We start from the raw sequence: 25,927 nt of genomic DNA, 5'->3' as shown, positions 1-25,927 counted from the left end.
CTCAACAACTCATGTGACGGGGTGCTAAATATACGGCATTGTATAAAAAAAACATAAATTCTACATTTCACATTTACTGCTAACAATAAGTGGTTCCACTTCTGCATATTTTTACATAATCATCTCAGTGTTACAATGCTAAACAAGATCTCCAAATAATTTACATTATTCTCATTGATTACGCAAGTGTAACTGAGTCTCTCTAATTCAGAAAGAACATCATGGGTGAAATCCTGACCCCACTGAAGTCAATTGGAGTTTTGCCTTTGACTTCAGTGGAATCAGGATTTTACCTTATATATTTATGATTAGCTTGCTTTTTGTCTTGGATAACAAGGATAGTAAATGCCCAGAGTAAATGTATGCTTTGAAAACGTCTTGAGAAACTTACTTGAAACCACCAGTTTGGTGCCCAAGCCAAAGTACTTTACTATTCATGCTACAGTTCATATTTTAAATACAAGTTCACAGTCTGTACAAGACTTGCTATTGGCCACTTAATTGTGAGAGTATTCAACCGAGTTTATGCACTTTGAGAATTCCTGTTCCTTTTTGCTACCAAAAATGTTTTTTGCTCCTTCACAAAAATCAGTGCATGGCAAATTGAGTGGAGTGAATTGCTGGTAAGCAAGCAGTTCCATTAATTTTAGTGGATGAGCAGGATTTAGTCCTCCAATCTCAAATGTGGATGGGAAGGATGGTCTTGTGGTTAAGGCACTGAAGTGGGACTCAGGAGATTTGCCTTTGTTTCCTGCTCTCCCTATGTGACAATGGGCAAATCACAACCTCTGTGCTTCACTTTACGTTTTAACATGATCTTAATATATAGTTTAGAAAATGACATTTTCTAGACAATGTATTATAAATACTGTTACATACTCAAGATTAACTAGCACTTATTGTATTGATTGGATTGTTTCGGTAGCTTTAATCTGATAAAGAACATTATACACAAAAGGGAAAAGATACTTTCTGTAAAACCACTTACTGAGAACCTGAAGACTACTGCAATTTTCCTTCATTAATCAAGGTACACTGATATAGCACTAACAATAACTCACTCATACCTGCTGAACTCAAACCTGTGCTGTGAATTTTACACTTGCTGGCATTTGGACTCTTTCAGTAGAGTGCACGAGAGATTAATTTGGCCCAATATTTTAAATTTAAGGCTCTCCATTTCCCTCCTTCCTGATTCTTAACAGCTATTTAGTAAATATTCCAGCCTTTTACCCTTGTACTCACTTTACTCATTAGGACCTTTGCAATTTACTCATTGTCCTTGGCAATTCCACCTTCAGATCAAGAGTAATACATGGTTTATGTTCAAATTCCTTGGCTTATATGCAATTATTCAGTGCAATTTTTCTATCCTTTGTTTTTCTTTTGGTAAATAGAATCAATCAAGAATAAAAATACTTACCGGAAACAACTAGTTTGGTTCCTGTGCCAAAGTACTTGATCCAGCTTGAAGTATCACGCTGACTTTTCGTTTTACAAGAAGCTGTGGTACTTTGCTTATGCTGCTGTGTCCTTGCTCAAATAACCAGCACTCTGACCAGTAGCTGGGAAAATACTTCTGATGAAGTATTCCTGGTTTCGTGACTGCTTGGAGAATTTAACAAATTTCACATTTCTGTGCCACCATAAAGCTGATACATAAATTCTCTTCCCAGTGATTCCATTTGCATGTCCTTGCAACTTTTCCGTTAATGAATCCTCACTCTTTAAAATGGCAACTAGATGATGGCTCCTATTTCATTTTAATGTTGTAAATAGACTGTTGGATCAGGTGGTTCTCAAACATTTTCATTGTGTGGTCCACATCTTAAAAGAGAAATTGTCTCATGGACTACAACCCCTCTCCCGTTCCCAATAGCACTGACCACTGCTTCCTTCTCCTGTCGCAATCACATCACATCTCTGTAGCAATTGCTTACATGGAAAAATGATACCCGGAAAGAATTTCATTCTTAGCTGTATTACTGAAATTTAATAGATGGTAATGAGGAGGAACCAGCATTATGTGATCAGCCAGCTCTCTACAGACCAGCACAAAGAGCTCCATAGACTGCAGCTGGGAGCTTCTACCCTAGATACCTATTTTTCTGTATGTTGGGATTATTGTAGTTTGTGTGTTACCACTTTACTGGTATCTTTTCACATGGCTGCTGGGGAGGGGAAATAATTTTTCTTCTGCATACACAGACGTTTTAAAACAGAACAGAGATAACATCTGAGAGAGCCCACCTCATTTCAGACAAAAGGGGTGGATGACACTCTGGCAATTGCAAGGGAACTAACCAGAGTATTTGATCTCTCTCACAGCCACAGCCACGGCCACCCCTACCTCACTCACTTGCAGAATAATTCTGGGAAATAACTGACAGTGGGTAAGAAAAATTGAAAAGGAACATACAGAGCGAGGTTCCTCTCAATGTACAGGTGGTTGTGTGAAAGGGCTTGTCTACTGCCCAAGAGTTTATTGGGAATATCTCCCAGCATTGCAATAGTGCTGGTGAATCTTCCCTGGTGATCCCTGGGAGAACTGGTGTAGTGAGGGCAATAGCCTTCACTGGCATGTTACCACCATGTCTTGTAGACCTGCTCTGAGCAGGGTTAAATGGCACCATCATAAAAACACCAGCACTAACACTGCTGCACTTGGTGTCCTTGGTGGGGCTCTACTGATGTTAGTGCAACAGCGGGAGGTTTCACAAAATACATCCATTGTTGCCCCTCTACCTAGCAAATATACCAAGTCATGGTCACACATTATATAGCGCGGTAGTTGCAGTATGATTTGGTCTTGCAAGTATGGAGACAGCAAAACTGAATTTTAGCCATAGTCTAGTCATCATGCGTAATAACTTGCACTGGTGTTGCATTTTCTATCCAAGAATTTCATTAAGCTTCAATGTCTATGTGAGGCAGGTATTATTCACAGCAGGAGAAACTGAAATCCAGAGAGGATAAGTGACTTGGTCATGCAGAAAGCGTGTAAAAGAGAGCCAGGCATTGAATCCAGATCTCCTGAGGCCCAATCCTATAGTTTAACCAGGAGCTGGACAGTAATAAGAGCCAGCAGAGAGCCCAGGTGGCTTTGGGGAGCCCCAGAACTTCTACCTCACCCTGCATCCGATGAAGTGAGCTGTAGCTCACAAAAGCTTATGCTCAAATAAATTGGTTAGTCTCTAAGGTGCCACACATATTCCTTTTCTTTTTGCAAATACAGACTAACACGGCTGCTACTCTGAAACTTGTCACCCTGGGTGGTGTGCCCCAGAGGTGTGGGGCTGCTGGGGCAGAGCCTTGTACTTTTTGAATCGATCCTAAGTACAGGTTTACATTCCGGTTCATTTCAAAACAACTCCAGAAGTACTCAGAAATGGAGTGTGTAGACAATATTTTAACTTTTTTAAGAGAGCTAAGATACGGTGTTTTGTTTTGGCACACTCTCAGAATTCAAAATCAACCAAATGGATTTAGCTCAAATTTTCCAAAATTGTTTATCTTTAATTGCTGGGTTACACAGATGCTGTTTCAGTCTTGAGAATAATCAGTTTAAACTCTGATGCTATCCCATAGAAAAGCACTTCACTAATGTAAATAAAGGTGCATTTCCTGACAGTGTAATCAATAACTATCAAGGAAATCAAAGTGAAGGCAACCTTACCATCCACACCGCTCTCAATTCACTTACCTAACCAGTGAGCATTTAATAAACTAGGGGAGATTTTGAAAGGCACATATGGTAGGTAAAGACCTACTTTGAAAATCTCTCCTTTAGTTAACCAAAACTTGCAGATTAAAAAACACAATGCTAATGTGAGGAAGGGTATGTCTACAGTGCAATCAAAGACTCCGCATGGTCCAGGTCTCCTGACTCAGACTTGCAGGGCTGGGGCTGAAGGGCTAAAATTGCAGTGTAGACGTTTGGGCTTGAGCTGGAGCGCGGGCTCGGAGGACGCAGTTAATATACCTTCAGGGGGAAATTTTCTGAAAGCCATTTTGAGAAATTACAGAAAATACATTAACATGTATAACTCAGCACTTCTGAAAATCAAGCCACTTAAATACCCAATTAAGTATGTAGGAGCCTCACTATAGTCAACCACTTCTGAAAATCTTGATTCTGAAGCATTACTAATAATGGAGCTCTCATCAGAACTCAGCGATCAAATCTTTGCTGAGGAATAGAGGGACTCTTGCCTGTTGTGTCCAAATCCCGAAACTGATGAGCAAAGTGCCAATTAGTGAACTTCTTCTGTATCTCCTGAATTATTTTTAAATAATTCTGCCACAGTATTAATGTTGTCACTCTAGAAATAGAGCTGATCTAAACATATTTTTTTCACTTTATGCAACTTTTAAAAATTATCACATGCTATAGAGTTGGATAAAACACAACCACGCTTTTTTTTATTTAAAGTTTGAATTAGAAAGGATGAAAATATCCTCATTTTATTACTGAGTTTCTGTACATGCATGAAATAAGAAACACTAAATCGGGTTGAAAAATAATTCTATACCAAAATCATTATCCATCCACTCGTTTCACTCGGCTGACTGCAAGTGATACATTTTTTAAACAGTATATTGAATGTACGAGTTATCGCAAGAAATGAGCAGGTTCAAACACTTTTACCGCAGCTAATCTCTGTCTCCTGTTTCTTATTGTGGGATACAACCCAGAGAATAAGGTTCCCAACCCAGCTAACTGCCAAAGAAGTATTCTCTGCAGAAAGAGGCAACATTCTCATGTTATAAATGTGCATCACAAAGAAGAAACGGAAGGTTGTCGATATTTCAGTTTTGTAGTAGGTCCCCAAATGGGCACCATGTATCTTGTGCATTCTCCATTTGTTCCAACACTTAATTAGAGGTGAAAAATTGGAGGCCATTTAGTTGGCCTATACTCCACAAAATATATTAGTTGGAATTTTTAAAGGCTGCAAGAAGGGATTTAGGTGCCCAAATCCCTTTGAAATTCAGGCTCCTTTGATAATGTCAGCCATTGTCTTTTGTCAACTGAGACAAAAATAGATTAATGAATACTAAGGCCCTAATCCCTCAAAGTCTTACACATATGCTTAACTTTATGCATTGTGAGTAGTCCCACTGATGTCAAAGCTTGTGAAGGTTCTTTTGCTAAAATGATTCCATCTTATTTTTGTGCTGTCTGGCTAGTCTAGATTTTTCTGAAACTATTTGGAACAGAACCAAACAATAACCCTGTAACTGGGGTTGAGTCAAAAGGTATTTAAAATATTTTGAGTTTCGAAGCAAATAAAGACAGCTGAGATGGAAGAAATCCTAACCAAGAAAAATCCCTTCGTTAAAGAACTTTCCCTCATTTTGGAGATTGTCACCAAATAAAGAGGATTGATTTTTCTGTTCTTTAAAATTCAGATCCTCATGCTCCAGCACTAATTGGTTCAACATTTGGGGCTCAATCTTGCATTCCATATGCACTGAAAACACCCAGGAATGCAGGATTGGGCTGAACAGTCTGTTTACATTACAGTAGGTTTACCAAATGATTTACTCACTCAAGTCTCGTATGTATTTAAGAGACTTTTACAAAGCTTCCTGCCCAGTGATGTTGTGATTTGCAAAAGATAATGATTATATCTGGCATTTCTCTTAGATGTTAAGAGCCTGTTTTTTTAGAAATTGGAGTCACATTTACATGCTGAGTTTTGCAAGCACATGTCCAGATTGGGGATTATTGTATATGCACATGGAATGCAAGATGGAATGAGTGTCTATCCAAAATAAATTCTGAATTGTGTACATAAATAATCAGTAAGTGTGTGTGCAGAAATGGATATGTTGATACATGAGCAAAATCAGTTTTAAATGTGTGGCTTCACTTTAGTCCAGAACTAAAACACATTCTGGTCTATGGGATTCTTTCTCTTGGCTTCAATGGGCTCAGGATAAGACAGATTTCTGGGAAGATCAGATCTTAATTTCTAATGGTTTCCAATGTGGAAGTACTTCTTATAAGATCTGAATTTCTCCATGATCTTAGGTGTGTTGTTGGTTTTTTTAGGAGAAACTTACTTATCCAATATTTGATATTTCTCTTTGAGAAGATATTTTATTACTAAAACATTTTATTGTATCCTTTAGTTTTAATACTTAATAAATCAAGTGAGCAATCTCAGGGTCTTCATGCTGTATTAAATAGCCTACACATATCATAGACTTGCTTCTCCATTCTTTACACAGCCAAAATATCTGGTAAATCTATGGGAGTCTTGCATATGCAAAGAGTACAGGAAACTTGTCAATTGTAAATTGTAATGCTGAGTAAATTGTAACTATGTTGTTAATACCACAGAATATTCACTTACAGCAACACACTGATCCTGATCTGATATGTTTAGAATTAATTATGATAGTGTATTCATTTTTATGGGCAGCATTACAAAAATGTAACTTTAGCTGAGAGCTATAATATATTAAGGTAAACTTGATTGTGAATTAAGGTTTAAAATAGACAGACAGTCTAGTTGATTTATATAAATGTGAATAGCATGATTCTGAGAGAGAAAGCACCTGGTTTTCCTTTCTCCTGTGTTTGTGCTGTCAGTTATACCAATGCAAATTGGGCGTAACATGCTACTTAATCAGAATGTTAGGATTTCCCATTGACTTTGGTAAATGGCTTCACAAGAGCAGGGCAAAGAAGACTCAGGCCCTAAGTATATATTGTTAAACACTATTAGGAATACATGCAAACACTTGTTTGCCTCCAATGCCAAGCTACTTCACACAAGACGACAATCTCTCGGGCAGAATTATTTCACTTACACTGATATAGCTGAAAGAATTCAGCTATGAAGACACTGACTACTTCAGAGATTGCTTCTTTTGTTTTAACTGAGAAGTATGACGTTACTTATTTCACAGTTTAATTTTATGCATCTTTATGAATTTTAGTTAAAGAATTAGAGTAATATCAAAGCTAAGACAAATTTTTGCAACTGTGCCAAAGACCCGCATGTTTATGGTGGCACATCCTCTGAAAAATGTCATTAAACAGCTGATCTTTAGAAATATTCATTAACTTGAAAAAAATCTACTTTACGTCTATCAGTAAAAATTGCAGGTTTGCTCTGGGGTTGAAAAGTTGATGTATTTGGGATCAGATCCTACGAGGTGCTAACAACCCTAACTTGCACTGAAGTCTACAGGAATTATCGGTTTTCAGTAGCACGCTGTAAGTGCTCTGTACTTCACAAGATCGAGCTTACAATTGTTGACCTTAATTGTGATAAAAAGCTTTTCTATGATCACAATAAGCCTCTTTATCTTTGCATTACTGTAATTACCACATAACTTACCTGTTACAATGAGCTTGGTACCGGAGCCAAATACTTTGATGAGAACACCACTAGTAGTACTAAGTATCACAGTGAGCAAATCCTTTGAAAAAATCTATACAGAGCGGGTATCTTTTTGTTGGTGAACAAGTAGTTGTTGCTTTAAAATAAATCTGATTTGCTATATAAATTCCTTTCAGACGTTACAATAAAATAGTAAATAAGGAGAGTAACTGTAAAATAATGTGAAAACTGTGGGGGAGATTGACAAAGGCACAAAAGGCATTTTGGTGTCTAACTATCATTGAATTTCAATGGGCATTGGGCACATAAATGCCTTTGATAAAATGGGTTAGATTAAGGGTGTTGAATATTTTGTGGAAAGGAACAAATTACATTTTAGTTTGTGGTGCACTGGCTGAGTTTATAAAATTAAGCCTGTACACTACCATCATTCCACAATGGATCTCCCAATGATAACAATAGATTGAGGGTAGAATATAGCCTTTAAAATGGGTATATTCATGGGGAAATTTCTGGCTAATTCCTGCCATGTGGTGTAATCAGGCATATTACCAACAGAAAACTTTTTCTCTTCAGCAATATTTGTACAACACAGGGATAAGGCACTCAGCAAGGATGATTTAGCAGGATCTAGAGAGAAGAATATGCTTAAAGACACAGAATACTCTGAACCTCCTTAAATCCAAACATGACTAAAATATTTGAACAATTGAAAATATCTTTTAAAATATCTGTCTCCCTCTATCACGTACCTGGTCTTTATGTAAAAAATAAGCAAAGCTCTTTATTCCCCATTACTGTATGGAATCAAGAAGATTTTACTGCATTTTGGCCTTAAAGTTAAACACATACTCAAATCCTTTGCTGAATAGGAATAGAAACATGCTTAAGTGCCTTACTGAACTGGAGTCTTTATTAGGAAAGAAAACACAATTGCATAAATGTATTGTTACTATAAATGTACTTCTTAATGCTATATAAGGGCCACATTCTGCAAGTGCTGAACATCCTCAACTCCCATTTAAATTAATGAGCATTGAAGTACCTCAATACCTCATAGGACTGGGTGCTAAATATACTATATTGCATAAAGAACATAAATTCTACATTTCCCATTTACTGCTAACATTAGGCTTAGTTCCACTTCTGAATAGTTTTGCATAATCATCTCACAGTCTTACAATGCTAAACAAGATCTCCAAACGCTTTACATTGTTCTCAGTGAAGTGTAACTGGTTCTTTCTGATTTAAAGAGACTAGTATGGGTGACATCCTGACCCCAATGAAGTTAATTGGAGTTTTTGCCTTTGCCTTCAGTGGAATCAGGATATCACCCAGTATATTTATGAATAGCTTGATTGTGTCCTGGATAACAAGCATAGTAAACGCCCAGAGTAAGTGTGTGCTTTGGAAACGTCTTGAGAAACTTACTTGAAACCACCAGTTTGGTGCCGGAGCCAAAGTACTTTACTCCATACTCACATCACTGAAATCCTCTACAAAAACGAATGAATCACCAAGGTATGAATTTCACTGAATTTGGGTTCTGACGTTCATATTTTAAATACAAAGTGCACAATCTTAACAAGACTTGCTATCGGCCAGGATGTTATGTGAGTATTAAACTGAGTTTTTGCACTTTGTGAATTCCTGTGCCTTTTTCTACCAAAAATGTTTTCTGCTCCTTGACATACATCACTCCATGGCAAATTGATTGGGGTGAATTGGTGGTCACCATGCAATTCCATTAATTTCAGTGGATGAGCAGGTTTTAGTTCTTTGATCTCCAAAGTGCCTGGATAGGAAGGATGGTCTTGTGGTTAAAGCACCAGAGTGGGACTTAGGAGATTTGTCTTTGTTTCTGGCTCTCTCTGTGTGACCTGCGGAAAATCACTATCTCTGTGCTTCACTTTACTTTTTAACATGCTCTTAATGTATTGTTTAGAAAATATAAGACATTTCTTGGCAACGTATTATAAATATTTTTATATGTACTCAACATTGTTAACTCACACTTATATTATTGACTGGACTGTTTCTGTGGCTCAAATACTATAAAAAGAATATTATACATAAAACGGAAAAATTACGTTCATAAAACCAAGTACTGAGAGCCTGAACACTGTTTCATCTCAGACAATTTTCCTTCATTAGTCATCAAACACTGATATAGTCCTAACAATAACAAACTTTTTAATAATATCACACCTGCTTAACTGAAACCTGTGCTGTGAATTATACACTTGCTGGCATTTGGACTCTTTCAATGTAGTTGCACAAGAGATGAACTTGGCCCAATATTTTAAATTTAAAGCTCTCCATTTCCCTCCTTCCCGATTCTTAACAGCTATTAAGTAAATATTCCAGACTTTTACTCTTGTATTCAATTTACTCATTATGATCCAATACTCCCCTCAGTCAATCCATTGGTGTCCTTGGGAGTTCCACATTCTGATCAAGAGCAATACATGGCTTATGTGCAAATTCCTTGTCTTATATTAATTTATTCGGTACAATTTTTTTTGTCCTTTGATTCTATTTACCAAAAGAAAAACAATCAAGAATAAAAATACTTACCAGAAACAACTAGTTTGGTTCCTGTGCCAAAGTACTTGATCCCACTTGAAGTATCACGTTGACTTTTCGTTTTACAATAAGCTGTGGTTCTTTACTTATGCTGCTGTGTCCTTGCTCAAATAACCAGGCATTCTGACCAGTTGCTGGGAAAATACTTCTAATGAAGTATTCCTGGTTTCTTGACTGCTTGGAGAGTTTTAATAATTTCACTTTTTTGTGACATCATAAAGCTGATACATAAATTCTCTCCACAGTGATTCTATTTGCATGTCCTTGCAAATGAATCCTCATTCCTTAAATGAATCCTTATTCCTTAAAATGGAAACTAGATGACAGCTTCTGTTTGATAATGGTTTAAATAACCCTTGGATCAGGCAGTTCTCAAACATTTTCATTGTGTGGTCCACAGATGAAAAGAGAGATTGTCTCTTGGACTACAACTCCTCTCCCTTTCCCAATAGCATTGACCACCTCCTCCTTCTCCCATTGCATCACATCACATCTCTGTAGCAATTGCTTACATGGAAAAATGATACCTGAGAGAGAATTTCATTCTTAGCTGTATTACTGAAATTCGATAGATGGTAATGAGGAGGAACCAGCATTATGTGATCTGCCAGCCCTCTACAGACCAGCACAAAGCGTTCCATGAACTGCTGCTGGGAACCTATATCCTAGATATATATTTTGCTACCCAACTGTATGTTATTCTGGATTCTGTATTACCCATTTACTGGTATCTTTTTACATGGCTGCTGGGGAGGGAAAAATATTTTCCTCTGCATACACAGACACTTTAAAACAGAACAGAGATCTGAGGAAACCCACCTGGAAGATGATTTAGCAAGTGTAAGGAAACGAACGAGAATATTTGTTCTCTCTCTCTCTTTCTCACAGACACCCACACCTGCAACCCCATTCCCCTGAAGAATAATTCTGGGAAATCACTGACTGTGTCTGAAAAATTGAAAAGGAACACATATAGAGAGGGCCCTCAAAAATGTACAGTTGGTTTGTCAAAGGGGTTGTCTACCCAAGACTTTTTTGGGATCTCTCCCAGCACTGCAATAGTGCTGGTGAATCTTCACAGGTCAGCACTGGGAGAACTGGTGTAGTGAGAACAATGGTGTTCACTGGCATTTTGTCACCAGGTCTTCTAGATGTGCTCTGAGCAGGGTTAAGTGACACCATCTTAAAAATGCCGGCACTAGCAGTGCTGCTGTGCTGTCATTGGCCGGGTTGTACTGATATTAGCACAACAGTGGGAGGTTTCACAACATAAGTCCATTGTTGCCCCTCTACCAAGCAAATATACCAACTCACAACTGTACATTATAGTTGTTATAATATGATTGGTCTTGCCGATATGGAGAAAGCAAAACAGAGTTTAGCCATATTGTAGTCATCACACATAACAGCTTGCACTCTTGTAGCACTTTCCATCCAAGAATTTCAATGAACTTTAATGCATTAAGCTTCAATGCCTATGTGAGGTAGGTATTATTCACAGCAGGGGAAACTGAAACCCAGGGAGGTTAAGTGCCTTGGTCACGCAAGAAGTGTGTGAAAGAGAGCCAGGCATCAAATCCAGATCTCCTGAGGCCTTATCTTGTACTTTAACCATAAGACCATCCTTCTTCTCCCACAATGCAGACACACACCTTCCTAAGACTGAAAGAGCAACTGAGATCAGAAAGAATGGATGATCCAGTCTCTCAAGAAGAATTTATTCTCGAGGAAGAAGTAAGTTCCCCAGATCCTATGAAGACTCTGTAGACTACGGTGCTGATCTCAATAAGTGACAAAAGTAAAGGTAAAGTCAGAGTGGACTGTGTTTCATGCAGCTTGGTCTCCCTTTTGAACTGAGATATAGAAATCTTTGGCAATGACATCTAGAGTTCTAGCTCCTGACATTTATCTGTGTAGAGCTAGTATGGGTGAGCTAGTTTATGATCAAGAAAAAGAGAGCAAATAATAGGTAAAAAATTCAAAAGCACCTAAACAAATTAGGAATCCAGTCCCATTAAATTTCATGATTGTTGGACTCCTGATTCATTTTAAGTACTTTTGAAAATTTAACCTGATATCTGCAGGAACTTTAATGTGATCCAGTGTGCCTCATTCACAAAAGCACCACTTCAAACTGCTCTGACTAGGTGCTGAAAAGCATTTGACCAACCGGAATGACCCTTCCTCATCTTTACCCTAAGGAAATAGGATTGGAAACTTATTCCTGTATATGGGCATATGCTGTCGAGAGGAATCCACAGGCTACTCTTCTAGTCAGTGGCTAAGAAGGATTTGTCACTCAAGAACCATGAGGAAGGGAAGCTGTTTAATGTCATTCCTTTTGTAGCAACTTGGGTAACCCTGGCTCATAGCAACTGGGATCGCCTTAATGTGTCACCACTCAGACACTGCAGCGATGAGTGATAAATAACAATATAAAATTGCCATGGAAGGCTACAGACTACCTGCAGAATCTGGGTTAGGTTGTAAGGACTGGCCAAAATCTCCCCACTTCTAGGCCCCAGGAACAGTGAATAGAAGGATGATCATCTCTCCTTCTCCTCTTGCTGACTATTTCTATTTTAAATGTGCAACCATAGTTATACATTCACATAGGGGGTTTAGATTTAATAAAAATGACTTTATTTAGGTGGATGAAGTGATGAGAGAGAGACACTGGCAGGGCTTGGATTTCAAGGTGTGTGGTATAGACAAGCATTTTAATTAAAGGTGGCACACTTTAATTATAGATGTCTGCAAGTTAAGGTTGCCTGAATCTTCCCATTAAAAGACACTCTTTTCAGTTGCTTTTATCTTTACCAAACTTAAACTGTTCTGACTCAAACTTTCCATGCCAGGTTTCTGCTTAAGGCTGATTTAAAAAAAAAAAAAAGTTTTAGCAACTGTGATCCAGCCTTTTGTGAGAACTAGATTTCAGGAAAATACCTAGTTTTTCCCATATTAAATCATTTTTACTACTGTTTCTTTGAGAATCTCTAGCATTCCCATATTTGCAGCAGGGACTTGAAATTTGTGAAGAGGGTGGCCTTTGTGTCAGGGATGTGTTGTTTACTATTCCTGTGGGAAAAATGCCCAAATTTGGCCAAAGTTATCAGCCTTTGAAAAAATCTCACTTTGCACATGTCAGTAGTAACTTGTTTGAGTCTGGCAGCTCTAGTTAGCAGAAGCAGTTTGGGAGGGGGGATGGTTGCCAAAAGTGGGGGTGTGCGTGGGGGGAAGCTGTGGAAGACAGGAAACAGTGGTTAGGTGGGGACAGCAGAGGAGGAAAGGGACTAGAAATAACTGGTGGTGGATAAGAATAGAGGGAGGGGAAGGGGCAACATTTGGATGTGTATAGGCATCAATACGGGGGACGATTGGATTAAAAAGGAAGCGGGCAGAAGATGGAGGATGGGGGGTGATAGGAGCAGAAGGGAGAAGTGAAGAAGGGAGAGGGGACAGAGTCAGTGTTGGGGAGGAGGCATGGTCTAGTGCTTAGTGCTAGCCTTGGACTTGGGAGACCTGGGTTTAATTCCATCTTCTGCCACAGGCTTTCTATGTACTTGAGTTCCCCATCTGTAAAATGGGGATAATAATACTTCCTTACCTTTGAGCTGTGTTGTGAAGATAAACGCATTAGAGATTGTGAGGCACTCAGATACTGTGGTAACTTAGATGGTTGGGTGCGGGGGATGAAACAGAAGGGTCTCTAACCACTAGAGAATCCCACCTTGTAGTTCCTAGAATTAAACCCAGGAATCCTGAGTTTCAGTATTTCCCTTCTTTCAGCAAATACCTGTGAAATGTGTATATCATCCCCCTTTAGTGCCTGATCCACATAGAGGATAACAGCCTAGTAGTGATACCAGTTACTCTGTTAGTAGAAGTGACAGAGGTCTATGAATGGAACCTCTATTTTTGTTTCTGTTTTTTAAATTAGGACACTGTATAAAAAAAGACTACTTTAATAGACAATTAAGGTTGCAAAATCAAGCACTCAGAAGTTAGCTAATGCCAGACTTAATGTTGCCCAGGCAACCTTAATTTGGTCCCCTTATGTATATGTGTTACGATACAGTCTTTAATTTCATGATCACACACTTTCTCTTCTGCAGGACTCCTGTTTCATTTTGTGCACAGGGTGGTTGGTGCTCTGGGGTTGAATCCGGGTTGTGTACTGAAGGAGGCTGTTGTATGTAGGACCCTGGACTCATTTGCTGCAGAATTTGGAAGGAGTCTGGTGGGTGAGGGAGGGGCTTGCAGGAAAGGGAAGGCTGGTCTCATGATAAAGGCAGTTGGGTGCCAACAGGGATAATTGGATTCTATCCCTGCCTGTGCCTCAGAGTTCCTGTGTGATGCTGGGCAAGTCACTTAAACTAAAATATTCACAGCTGGACACACATTATGTGCGCCTCCTTTTCTGGGTGGCCTCCTGGGACCTGATTTGCAGAAGCTCTGAGCGCTCATGACTGCAACTGAAGTTGGTCGGAGCAGTGCTTTGAACATATCAAGTGCTACAAATATGTGAAGTACAGTGGAAAATCAGGCAGTAGATGTCTCAGGTTGAGCACCCAAAATTAGTGGACACCTATGACAATTTTGGCCACAATCCTTCTGTGCCTCAGTTCCCCCACAGTAAAATGGGGTTAATAACACCATGTAATCTCACAGGGCTGTTGTGAAAAAAAATTCATTAATGTTTGTTAAGTACCCAGATAGTACAGTGACCGCACCATAGAAATGCCCATGTTTGGATGGTCTGCGTTAAATAAGGCTTGGGGCCACATCATGGATGTGGAGGATAAAGAGAAATAGTGAATAACTACTGTTTCACTGCATGATGTAGGGGTCCTATGCAAAAATAATATGTGGTCTATCATAATATTTGACTTTATCATAATACCAGGAAGAGGCAAGCGTATATTTCATATCACCAGCAGGGATTTTACAGCTAATTGTCTGGGAGGGTGTTCATAAACAGGGGCTACCCCCCCGCTTCATTTATCGCAATTGTCAAGTGTGGGGTCAGGTCTACAGTACCGCTTAAGTCGATCTAACCTATGTTGCTCGGGGTGTGAAAAAGCCAGCCCCCTGAGCGACGCAAGTTACAGCTACCTAAATGTTGTCTACACCAGCACTATGTCAGCAGGAGATGCTCTACCGCCGACATCGCTTTCGCCTCTCGCAGAGGGGAGTAATTATGTTTTATTTTGGGGAGGATTTTACCTTTTTGGTGTTTTTCAAAATAAATCTGACTAAATTTCAGAACAAAATGTTTCGAAATGAAAAGTCAAAATGTTTCATTTTGAAAATGTTGAAATGAAATTTCAACATTAAAAAAATCATTTTTTTCAGCGACACTATTGGTAAATTCAACCCAAATTTGCAAATAGTTTTGGTCAAACTGAAATTGCATTTTTGGGGGGGAATAAACTATCTGTCAAAACAAATTTGACCTGCTCTAATCTGATTGATTTGTAACAAAATGTAGTTCAAAGCTGCAGTTCTGTGCTGTTGTTCTTCCTGTCATATTGCAGAAACCAGTCAGGAGTTTGTGCTGTTGGTTCTAAGTTGAGAGGAAGGACAAGGGATGTGTCTGGTTTCATATACTTGGCTCAGAGTGCAGAGTAGGTTTTTGTACAGGCTGTCTATGGCTTTCTAGTACTGTGCGATCCCAGGCGGCACAGTAATAGGTTGCAGCATCCTCTCGGGTTAGTTGGTGTACTCTGAGATTAGAGGTGGATGTAGAATCATCATTAACAGCTTCAAACCTTTTGCTATCAAAGCCTGTATCCATAGTAACTGATGCTAATCTAACATACAGAATCCTCTCTGGAGCTGCCCCAGGGCTCTGTCGATACCAGTGTATATAATTACTGTTAAAATCAAAACCAGAAATTTTACAGCTCATACGTGCACTTTTAGATACCGGTCTGGTGACAGACAATGGAGTTTGTAGCAGAGTTATTTGCGAATATCCATCTAGAAAGAAAAAAGGAGAAATGATACTATAAACCTGAAGCCGAAGGAATTTGGAAAGTGTCTGGTAGCTGAAGGAATGTATACATGTGGGAAAGAACAGAATGGAAAAATGACTTACAAGACCATGTCGAAGTCACAATAAGAACCTGCAGCAGTAACATTCTCACTGGCTGGGTTGAACTTGAAACAGACGACTATGAAATAACCCTTTAGATGGAGAGACACGGAGAGAGGTGCAGCTGGGGAGAGGAAATGGGTTGTTTAAGCCGTATCCAATAATAGTTCTCCTGGCTGCAGATGTGTGGGGTAAGTTTTCAGAAGAGTCAAACTATGTATGTAGTCAGGTGGTCAGAAGCTAAAATCCCGGGGGGGGAGGGGCTGAAGTCTCATCTTTTTTCATAAACCAACTGGAGGGGTAAAAATGCTTGCAAATCAAGGATTGTATCCTCCAGATAATGCAGCCACACATTCTAAAGCAGAAGTGAAGGCAAGTATGGTAAAACTTGTGTAGTTGTTTGCATAGAATCCCATCTGATTTCCATCTGTCAGGGGCTTTATTTTTGGTTTGTTTTACAGGCACAGGAAGCAGGGGCATGCACAGGAATTTAAATTTGACCTTTTGGATGGGCACATTAGAGCAGTGGCCGGGGGTCGGGGAATGGAGCAGGGGGCGGGTCAGGGTCCAGGGCAGGGGCTGGAGCAGTGCATGGCCAAGGCTCGGGCAGTGAACGGTGGTCAGCCGCCAGTGCTGGAGTAGCGGCCAGACCTGGGGCCGGAGCTAGAGCAGAAATGTGTATTTTTTTAGAAGAATACTGGGGGTGGGAACGTGCCCCTGCTTGCCCCCACTTGTGCATGCCCCTGGGCACAAGCATATTAGGAGAGCATGTAAAGTGGTTATGAGCACGCTTAATTGCTGCTAGTGGTGCCTGAATCTGTGCTCAGTTGCTCAAGTGGGCCAGCACCGATGTCCATGCTGGCTGGGCAGGAGCACGCTCCCTCCATTACAAATCTGAGTCTGCGTCTTCTCTCAGGCGTACACATAGTCACTGGGCTGCAAACCGGCCATTGTCAGGTCAGTTGTGTGCCATTGGTGCCCTCTACTGAGATATGACACGTGCTCGTGTACATTAATAACGGACCTTATCCTGTCTTCCAAAAAAGGCCATTTGTACACTTAACTGCTGGTATGTAATTTTGCTTCAAATGTGTAGGTAAAATGTTGCCACAAGGTTTCATTTTAAAGATATAATATAAGCACATACCTATGAGATATTAAATGGCACATGTGATGGTGTGTGTATCACACACTGGCAAAGAAAGAGTTAATCTGGGACCCTGCCAGACAGCAATTAGTGCATCCAGTTGCATCTGGAGGGTGGGCCAGGCCTAATTTAGAATTATGCTCAGCTGGGTAGGTCAGGGTGGGTGAATTAAGGATGAATGCTAGCTGGGAGGAGTAGGCTGTTTATAGCTGCTTGCTACAGGGTTCTTTAATTGAAACCCAGAGTAGAGGGAAGGCCTGCCTGATTGCCCATGTTTCCCTACTGGCTGCCAAGGAAGGTGAGATAAGGGTTACCGAGCCCCAAGTTGGGCTGAAGATCTGTCATAAGGTCATTGGACTGTTCTGTGTGACTCTCTGTAACTCTGGAAGAGGTGGAAGTGAATGTGACCTGGTGGAGGGCTGAGGCACAAGGAGTAGACCACAGCAGGGCTGGAGTGGCTGTTGGCAGGAGGCACACTAACCTACAAAGAGTTGTTGGGAAGGGGGTTCTGGAGACTGAGTATAGAACTGATCAGAGTTGGTAGTGGAGGGGACTGTGGGGATAGGTTTGGAGCTGGTAAGGGAACCTGTCCCTCCTGGGCAGGATGGCTAATGTACAGTGAATTACTTTCATCTCTTAGTATTCTCCTAACCAACTCAAACCCATCCTCAAATCCTTACACCCTCTGTTATAAAACTCCAAATGCACAATAGCTTTCCTCCAAGAAACTCCTTTATCTGCTAATGAGTTACAAAAAAATCTGTACAGGGACTGGGTAGCAGTTTGTCTATTGAAACAGCCTGTTTTGGAAAGTGTCATCTCTGGCTCCGCTTGACCTTTAATTCTGCTTGATTGCACTTGCACAAATTATTGACTGGTGCTACTGGGCCACCAGACTGTGGTATGAGAGTCAGGATTTTCCTTCTCTGTATTCCTCCAAATGTTCTTAAAAGCCCTTGATAGATACTGTGATACCCTGATTAGTGTATATGTGCAAAGAACAAGGATGGTTCCCCAAATGTTCAGCTATGTGGCATAAACCCAGTCCTGCTCACAGCTAAAGAAAACTCTTCTTCAGCCCAAGTGGAGGGGGCTGGGCTATGGGATAGAAGGATCTGAAATGTATCCCTGCTGCTGCCAGGGAGTGCCAAGGCCACAGTGAGTAGCATCGCGACAATTTCAGTGGTCATGGATTTCTTTCTTTTCATTAAATGATGGAATGGAACTTCCACATGGCTCTGCCTGCGACACTTTCCAAATGTCAGTTAGCCTCATCTGTCTACACTAGACTTTTTTTCCCTAAAATTTCTCTCAGTTTCTACCCCGGGTCCGTTCCACTGGTGGAAGCAAGTACGGGAAGGCTGCTGTAGAAAGGTGCCTATGGCTGCCAGCAGATTTGTCTTTCAGGGTGTGTTGTCACTCTAGATTTACGTTGGCTCTTACCCTGGTTTTAGCCAAAACCCCTCTCTCCTCCTCTCACAAAACCCTTATGCCCAGGCTTGTGTGTGTTTTGAACCTGGTCTTTCTTGCCTGGCTGGGAGTGTAGATTTACAGCCTGGGTTTTGCTCCATGGTAAGACCGAAGCTGCCCACGTTTCAGTGCGGATGCAGCTGAATGCCAGGTTGTGGAGCTCAGGTTTGATAGTCCGCTAATGCCATCCCAGAATTCCCCGGGGCTGTATTTTCTGGCCTTCTACCTACAGTACTAACTTCCCATTCACCTCGACTGGCTTTTATACCAAGTCAGCATTTAACCCCTTGTTTCATCCAGCCTGCTCCACCTCTGCCCTGCTCAGCTCAGTCGAACAGCTTGAGAAGATCCTGTCCCGGCAGGTCCTAACTGGTCAAAGCATCAGGGTTCTCGTTGCTCTCTGGTGTGAGCATGGCAAAGAACATGATTTTGGGAGGTGCACCTGAAACCAGCATCTGTGCGAGAGCATCTGCAAAAGGCTGGCAGAAGAGGGGATCCAGCAGATGGCTCTCCAGTGTTGGGAGTGAATCCGTGGCTCATCTACCTGCCCTTACTCCAAGGAGATTAAGTGGGTGTTCACCACCACCCTGAGTATGGATCCCTCCCTTCTTGCATAACTGGCTTTTTGAGCTGGGACAGTGTGAGTTCTAGACTGGTGCAGAGGGGATGAGGATAGCACCACAGGGTTCTCTGGTGGCAGAGGAGCAGGAAAGAGCCCAGACCTGGACTAGACCCTGGAACAGACTTTGTGGCCAGCTGGGCTGGGGAATGTCCTAGGTCTATGTTCTGAGGATCTGTCTGGGCTCAGGGAATATGGTGGAGAGGAAGCACCAATGGAGCCAGAGCTGCAGCTGGGAAGTAGCCACTACTGCCACTTTTGTTGTTACTATGGTGGAAAATCCCAGCAGAAGTGGGACAGATCTCTGAGTTACAAGCAATGAAACTATTGTTATGGAGGATATTTATGTGCTATAGGGTGGCCTTAGCTTCAGTTGCGGATGGAAGCCATGCCGGTTCCCTCGTCCCCCTTCCTTCAACCTCCCCACCATGTGTGATCCAATTGGGGGGTAGAATCTAAATGTACAACTATTGATTTATTCTAGCAACTGTTGCATTGGTGGTGGGAGGGAATCTGATCTGGGACTACCGGCTTAGCAAGCTTAAATACATGTTTCCACATATTCTTCTTTCAAAAGCTGTCACACTGTAGTGCAGTTATTCCAATACTAGTAATACAGCGCTATGGAAGGAAGACTGCATTATAATATATCCCAGTGGCTGTACCATGTGACAACGTCTCCTGGTGACAATGGCATTGTGGTGTTGTGCATGCGTGGCACAATGTCTGGGGCGTTGGGGGATGTGTGGAGGCACTTCCATTGTCAGCAAGTTTCTGCACTCTAGTTCAGAAGCCTGGTAATGTTTGTCTGAATTTTTTTCCCACTCCTAGTTTGTGATTTTTCTCCTCTATTAAAAAATCCTTAGGCTTAAAGACGGTCAGGGATATTCCTGGACAGGGCAAACATCCAGCAATCACCCTGGGGGTGCTGGAACAATTTGTATATAGTCAGGGTGCTGAGAGCCATTAAACCAAACTGTAAAGCCTGCATATAACAGAAACCACTTCAAGACAGGGGGTGCAGCAGCATCCCTAGTTCCAGCACCTATGACCACTCCCGGTAGCTTACTAGCCCTCTCCTTTCATTGATTTGCTGTTCAGTCAGCAGGGGGAAAAATGTCATCATCTTGATAAATGGCCTTCTATCACAGGCTTGGAAAAGCTGCTTTCTCTTCCAATCAGGGTCCAAGTTGAGAGATAGGATAAGGGCTGTGTCTAGTTTCATACACTTGGCTCAGAGTGGGTTTTTGTACAGGCTGTCTATGGCTTTCTAACACTGTGCGATCCCAATAGGCACAATAATAGGTAGCTCCATCGTTAGGAGCTATTTCATATACTACTAGGGTAGAGATGGGCTGGTCAGGCTTCTTTTCACAATTAAACTTGTTCTTATCGGAGTCTTTGTCAAAGACAGGTTTTTCAGATGAGATGTACAGAATCCGCTCTGGAGCTTCACCAGGTCTGTGTCGGTACCAGTGTATATAAGCATTCCCGAAGTCCTGAATGCCAGAAGCCTCACAGTCTATACGTGCAGTTTTACCTTCTTTCCTGGTAACGGACAACTGAGCTTGTTTCAGATGTATTTGTGCACATCCGTCTAGAAAGAGAACAAGAAAAGAAAACCAGAAATTAACGTGAATCTGGAGCATGGTAAGTTGTGACTCAGTAATGTGTAGAAAATGGATAAAAAAGAAACTTACAAGACAAAATCGAAGTCAGAATAACTACCTGAAGTAGTAACATTTTACAGGTTTTGCTCGGTCCTGCATCTATGAGAAATGTGACTGCTGGGATGGACAGAGTGGTGCCTTTGGGGACAGGAAGTGACTCATTTAGTTAACACGGGATGAGGTTCTGCTGGCTGCATATGCTAATTTAAGATAAGATAGAGTTATGGCTGAAACTCATGCAAAGTTACTTTTATCAAAGAGGGTTATCTGGCATAAAGCAAACTCTTCCGCTATCATTAGACCAGTGTAGATTGCATCATGGAAGTATGGGTAATGAAGGATTGGTCTTTGAATTATTTATATTACAGTGTTTTCCAGAGGCCTCTGTCCGGATGGTGTCCCCATTGTGTGAGGTACTACACATAGCAATATATAGAGTGACTGTCCCAAAGATCTTCAGTCTAAAAGTGTATTTGCACCAGCAGAGAATTTTTGGTACTTAATATTTAAATATACCATATCCCCCTGCACTCCCCAACCAGAGTTGTCATTTGCCAGCAGATTTCTTGTAGGAGTCGCAGCAGGAGTGGGTCTTGAGAGGGATTCGAAGGAGAAGAGGCTAGTGGTTTAGGGATTCAGGTGGGTGGGGGGGGCATTCCACACAAGTGCTGGAAGAAAGCACCAAGATGTTTGTGGGCAGGGATGCAAACTTGCTTGTTGGATTGTACAGTGCCCTGTGCAGTGTGGACCAGATCTGTGACTGGGGTTCCTAGCTATGCCTGTAACTAATACAAAGATGAAGGGACTGGCAGAGCCTTGTTGATGTCACAGTGAAGACTAATTTTCTCGGGGGTTATTTTCTTTCCCTGTTGAAGATGGGAGGTGCTGCCCTGAGGGTTGTGCTGTTGCCGGTACAGCACTCGGAACCCTTCTGAAGATATTAAGCACTTCCGGGAAACTCAGCGAGAGCAGGATCCTGGGATGTGCAATATCACTTCCTACTTCAGTGTGAGACTATCCCTGTGCTCTATAAATAGAGTGATGTACAGACAGTGGCTATTATATCTGTGTGCTAATGCCCTCTATTGATATAGGATGGATCTGCAATTGTACATTTGCAGTCAATTTTGTCCTACTTCTGAAAAAGGGCCAACTCTACACTGATGTTGTTTTTGTCAAATTAATTTACGAGTAACCTTATGTTTTCTTAAACACTTCTTTGTGTCCTTGTGATGAGAGCTAATCCGATCCATGATGTCTTTTCTATATTGTAGCTCCATTAGTGTTCTTGTGTCTTTCTAGCATCATTCAATAAGCGATACTTCCACTTCTGCCCTTCTTTCCAGTATCATCTGCAATCACACGCTTTCCCCAGGGGTTCTGAAGAACCTGACTCCATTTATCCCCATTGCTCTAGTAACCCTCCTTAGACTATAAAATCCCTGGGGCAGGGAATCTTATTCTGTAAAGTTCCCTGAACGTTCATGCGAAGATTGCTTGGACTGATATTATGCTGTAGAACTTCAGAGTGTGGCCTGCTGTCACACCATGTGTTTTCTGCTGAACTGGCTTCAGAGACTAAAGATAGGCTGGTCCTTCAGAACAGAACTCTGTGGTTTTTATAAAGTGAACAATAAGCTCTTTGTGTTTCAGGGCTAATTAAACAGCAGAAAAGCAACCAAAATAAACTTACTCCTGTTTCCATCGGAGTAATATCAAAACGTAAAGTGGCCAGGCTGGTTTGCAGTGCCATTAGGTGACTTGTGGTCTGATCCAAAGCCCATTGAGGTCAATGGAAAGACACTTAGGGCTTGACCCAATGGCCACTGAGCTCCACAACTGGAATCTCTAGACAGTAACATGAGGCTCTGTACCTGGGGAGGATACTATGCAGGATGAGCCCCAGTTCCTGGGGAGTTATGAGGAGGTACATTGTTGCACCTGCACACTGGGTCCAACGCTCCTGTTTTACTTTCACTTGCTTCCTGATTCAGCAGATGAATGACGTCTGGATTGGGAGACTGTGGTGTCAGGCAGTTTTGGGGTGAAAGTCTGGCCCCATTTCCTTCTCTAGAGCCAGATTTTTCACCCCAAGTGTTCTGCTTCTCTAGACTGATGACAAGTCTCCACCCAGTCAGCCCATGATAACCCCCACAGACAACTACTGACTGTCGGCTTCACCTAATATTCAGTGGGAAGATTTTTGTTTTGTGTTTTTTTTTTTTTTTTTTTTACAGGGCAAGGGGCAGCTAAACACACAACTCCCATTGACTTGTAACGAGATTGGGTGCCTAACTCCCTTGTGTGCCCTAGGTGACCTCCTGTTCTGCTAGACCTGACCCGGTCTTAGTGATTTATTTGGAAAATACGCACTAAATCAGCAGTTGCTGTTCATATCTAGCTGCAGAAGCCAATGAAGGCTGTGGCTCAGAATGCAGAGTGGGTTTATGTACAGGCTGTCTACAGTTTTCTAACACTGTGCGATCCCAATAGGCACAATAGTAAGTAGAAATGTCACTGGAGGTTTTGTTTATGGTCACTCTAAGTGTACACTGACCAAACTTCTTTTCAGCATTAAACTTTCCTTTCTCCAAGCCTCCATCTGAGGCAGATAGCACTGAGATGAACAGAATCCGCTCTGGAGCTGCACCGGGTCTCTGTCTATACCAGTGTATAGGATCCTTGCCAAAATCCTCAGATAGAGAAACATGACAGTCAATTCGTAAGGTTTTATTTCCTTCCCTAGTGATGGACAGCTGAGGTTGGGTCAGACGCACCTGCGAGGAGCCATCTATGGAGAAACAAAGATAAAATATAAAAATAAAACTGAAATAATGTGAAGACTCTCCAGCAGCTGCTGTCATGTACCAATGTATGCGGAGAGCAGTGTGAATAGGGTGACCAGATTTCCTGATTTTTTTTTTTTTTTTAATAGGGACAGTCCTTATATTCAGGGCTTTGTCTTATATAGGTGCCTTAACCCCTCCCCCTGTCCCAATTTTTCACACTTGCTATCTTGTCACCCAAAGTGCAGGCAACACACTTACAGGAGCAAACCGTAGCCAGAACAAAAATCTTTAACAGCAACATTCTTGCTGCCCTTGTTGGAACTCCAGCCAAGGAATGTAAATGACGGTCTTGAATGGAGAGAGACATGTAGATGGGGAGAGGAAGTGACTCATTTAGATAACCTCCAGTTAAGTGGTACTAGCTGTAGAAGATTTATTGCAAGGTGAGGTAGAGTTACTGCTGCTCAGTATGACAACTTTGACCTTGAGTGAGTGTCAACCCTAGCACTGGCGTCAAATAGATTCCTTGGGTGTGTTTCAGGATCAGTATTCATGATTATTATTACTGTCGTTTATTACTTATATTACTGTAGCAACCTGAGATACTGTGCTGGATCTGGGCCCCAGAGTGAAAACAAAGAGGTAAAGTCCTGCCTCACACTGCTGACAGCCTAAAAATACGAGTGACCTCTCAAGCTTGTGGGAAAGGGAAACGTCAAAATACCTTTATTTTTAGTTTTTCCATGTTATTGTTTATGCAGAAATACACTGGTTTTGTTTTCTCCTCGCTCACCCCTAAAGCTCAGTCATTGTGTGTGAGCAGATTTCTTAAACATCCTGTGGAATAGAAATCTTGCAGAGGAGAAGGTAGCGATGTTCTCTATGACATGAGGGCCCTTTTCCATGAGTATGCGGCAGTATGGAAGAAAGCACAAATGAATTTGTTGGAAAATGTAATAGGCAGGTGGTGGACAAGAGGGGGGAAGGGAAGAGAAGAGCTGCTGACCGTGCAGTTAAAACTGTAGTTGTCTGTCTGTCATCCACTTATCACTTGCCCAGGGAAGCTGCTGAACCTTTCCTGATGAAGAGACTGAGTCAGTGCCCTCAGATCGCATGGATACCAGTGGAATTTGATGGTGTTCACGACTTTTCTGGAGACACTGAGCATCTGGCAGAATAGAACTGTAGTGTATTTTTCAGTCTTGAATTCTTCAGTTTTTCTCCTACTTAATTGTGATACTTGGCCATTTTACATCTCACTACTCATAACAGTGCTAATACATCTGTATGCTAATGCCCTCGACTGAAATAGATGGCCTTGTTCATGGACACTTCATTTCATCCCAGCTCTGAAAAAGGGCCAGTTTATACCTGAAGGTGTCGCACAATTGATTTACAAGCAACTTCTTTCTTTTATTCAATATTAATTTTTATTGTCTTGCAGTGAGGACTAATCCACTGCAGAGAATTCTACTTTAAGTAGAGAAGAACTCTGTTCAGCTCTCATTTAGTGATCAAAGGGCCACCAAGAAAGTGGTGGTCTGTATATTTCAAAAGCCATTTTTGTGAACAGACAATTCATTTCTCTATTAAACACAGAATAAAACAGCATGATCCCCCACAAAGGAATTTGTTTAGCTGTATAGGGCCTATGTCACATGACTGAGCAAATCTGGAACCATCCACTGGAGGGTAGTGTGGGTGTGTGCGACACACACAGAGCCTCCAATTCATTAGAGCCTATGACAATTGCTTTTAATGTTCTACACTATAGCACTACTAATTTACATTTATACGACTATACTTTCCACGCTATCCAAAGAAACGTAGCAACAAATATACCATATTTCAAAAGCAGAGTGACGAAGTATATAGATGGAGTGCTACCTCTTATAACCTTTCTTTGAACAGATCTAGCTGGTGAAAGGGAGTTAGGGCCAGATCGCTAAAGGAATTTAGGAGCCTGAACTTGGTCAACTGGAGAAACTTGGTCTGAATTCCATGGATTTAAAAATCAGTTTGTACACAAGCAGCCATTTTCTAATCATAAGACCAGGAATGATCTCACAAAGAGGGCTGTACTGGATGTGGATGAGTGTGGATGTTTAAATGAGACTGAAAGCTTCCCACTGGAATTCTTGATGATGAGAATTGTCTGAGCCCTGCCTCGTTAATTAAGGGCTGACTTACC

At 41.3% G+C, this 25,927-nt stretch overlaps 2 protein-coding genes and 1 gene segment (V, D, J or C); all 3 read right to left on the bottom strand.

The window, feature by feature from the left end:
- LOC102935213 (immunoglobulin kappa light chain-like) overlaps positions 1 to 16,222 on the bottom strand; it is a 72,168-nt gene extending 55,946 nt beyond the window's left edge. Inside the window, exons 1-3 of one of the 2 annotated variants that reach the window (XM_043540571.1) lie at positions 16,045 to 16,222; positions 15,610 to 15,926; positions 8,790 to 8,835 (exon numbers count right to left, since the gene is read on the bottom strand). In XM_043540571.1, the coding sequence (XP_043396506.1) occupies positions 8,790 to 8,835; positions 15,610 to 15,926; positions 16,045 to 16,087 (406 nt within the window). In that variant the 5' untranslated portion in view covers positions 16,088 to 16,222. Of the gene's footprint in view, positions 1 to 8,789; positions 8,836 to 9,935; positions 9,991 to 15,609; positions 15,927 to 16,044 lie in introns of both variants that reach the window. The other variant, XM_043540570.1, reaches the window with a different exon arrangement.
- The window catches only part of LOC114021475 (immunoglobulin kappa light chain-like), a 56,754-nt gene extending 35,624 nt beyond the window's left edge, over positions 1 to 21,130 (bottom strand). The window contains exons 1-2 of the mRNA XM_043540569.1: positions 20,978 to 21,130; positions 20,555 to 20,874 (exon numbers count right to left, since the gene is read on the bottom strand). Of these exons, the coding sequence (XP_043396504.1) occupies positions 20,555 to 20,874; positions 20,978 to 21,020 (363 nt within the window). The 5' untranslated portion in view covers positions 21,021 to 21,130. The remainder of the gene's footprint in view (positions 1 to 20,554; positions 20,875 to 20,977) is intronic.
- A 2,189-nt stretch (positions 21,131 to 23,319) lies between these two features.
- Positions 23,320 to 24,052, bottom strand: LOC122464642. The segment is given in 2 exon segments: positions 23,320 to 23,738; positions 23,995 to 24,052. Coding segments are annotated over 2 exon segments (462 nt in total).
- Between the last annotated feature and the right edge of the window lie 1,875 nt (positions 24,053 to 25,927).

Source organism: Chelonia mydas, chromosome 2, assembly GCF_015237465.2.
Source record: "Chelonia mydas isolate rCheMyd1 chromosome 2, rCheMyd1.pri.v2, whole genome shotgun sequence".
NCBI classification, from domain to species: domain Eukaryota; kingdom Metazoa; phylum Chordata; order Testudines; family Cheloniidae; genus Chelonia; species Chelonia mydas.
Note: the sequence above shows the minus strand (reverse complement) of the source record. Positions and strands in the feature narration are given on the sequence as shown.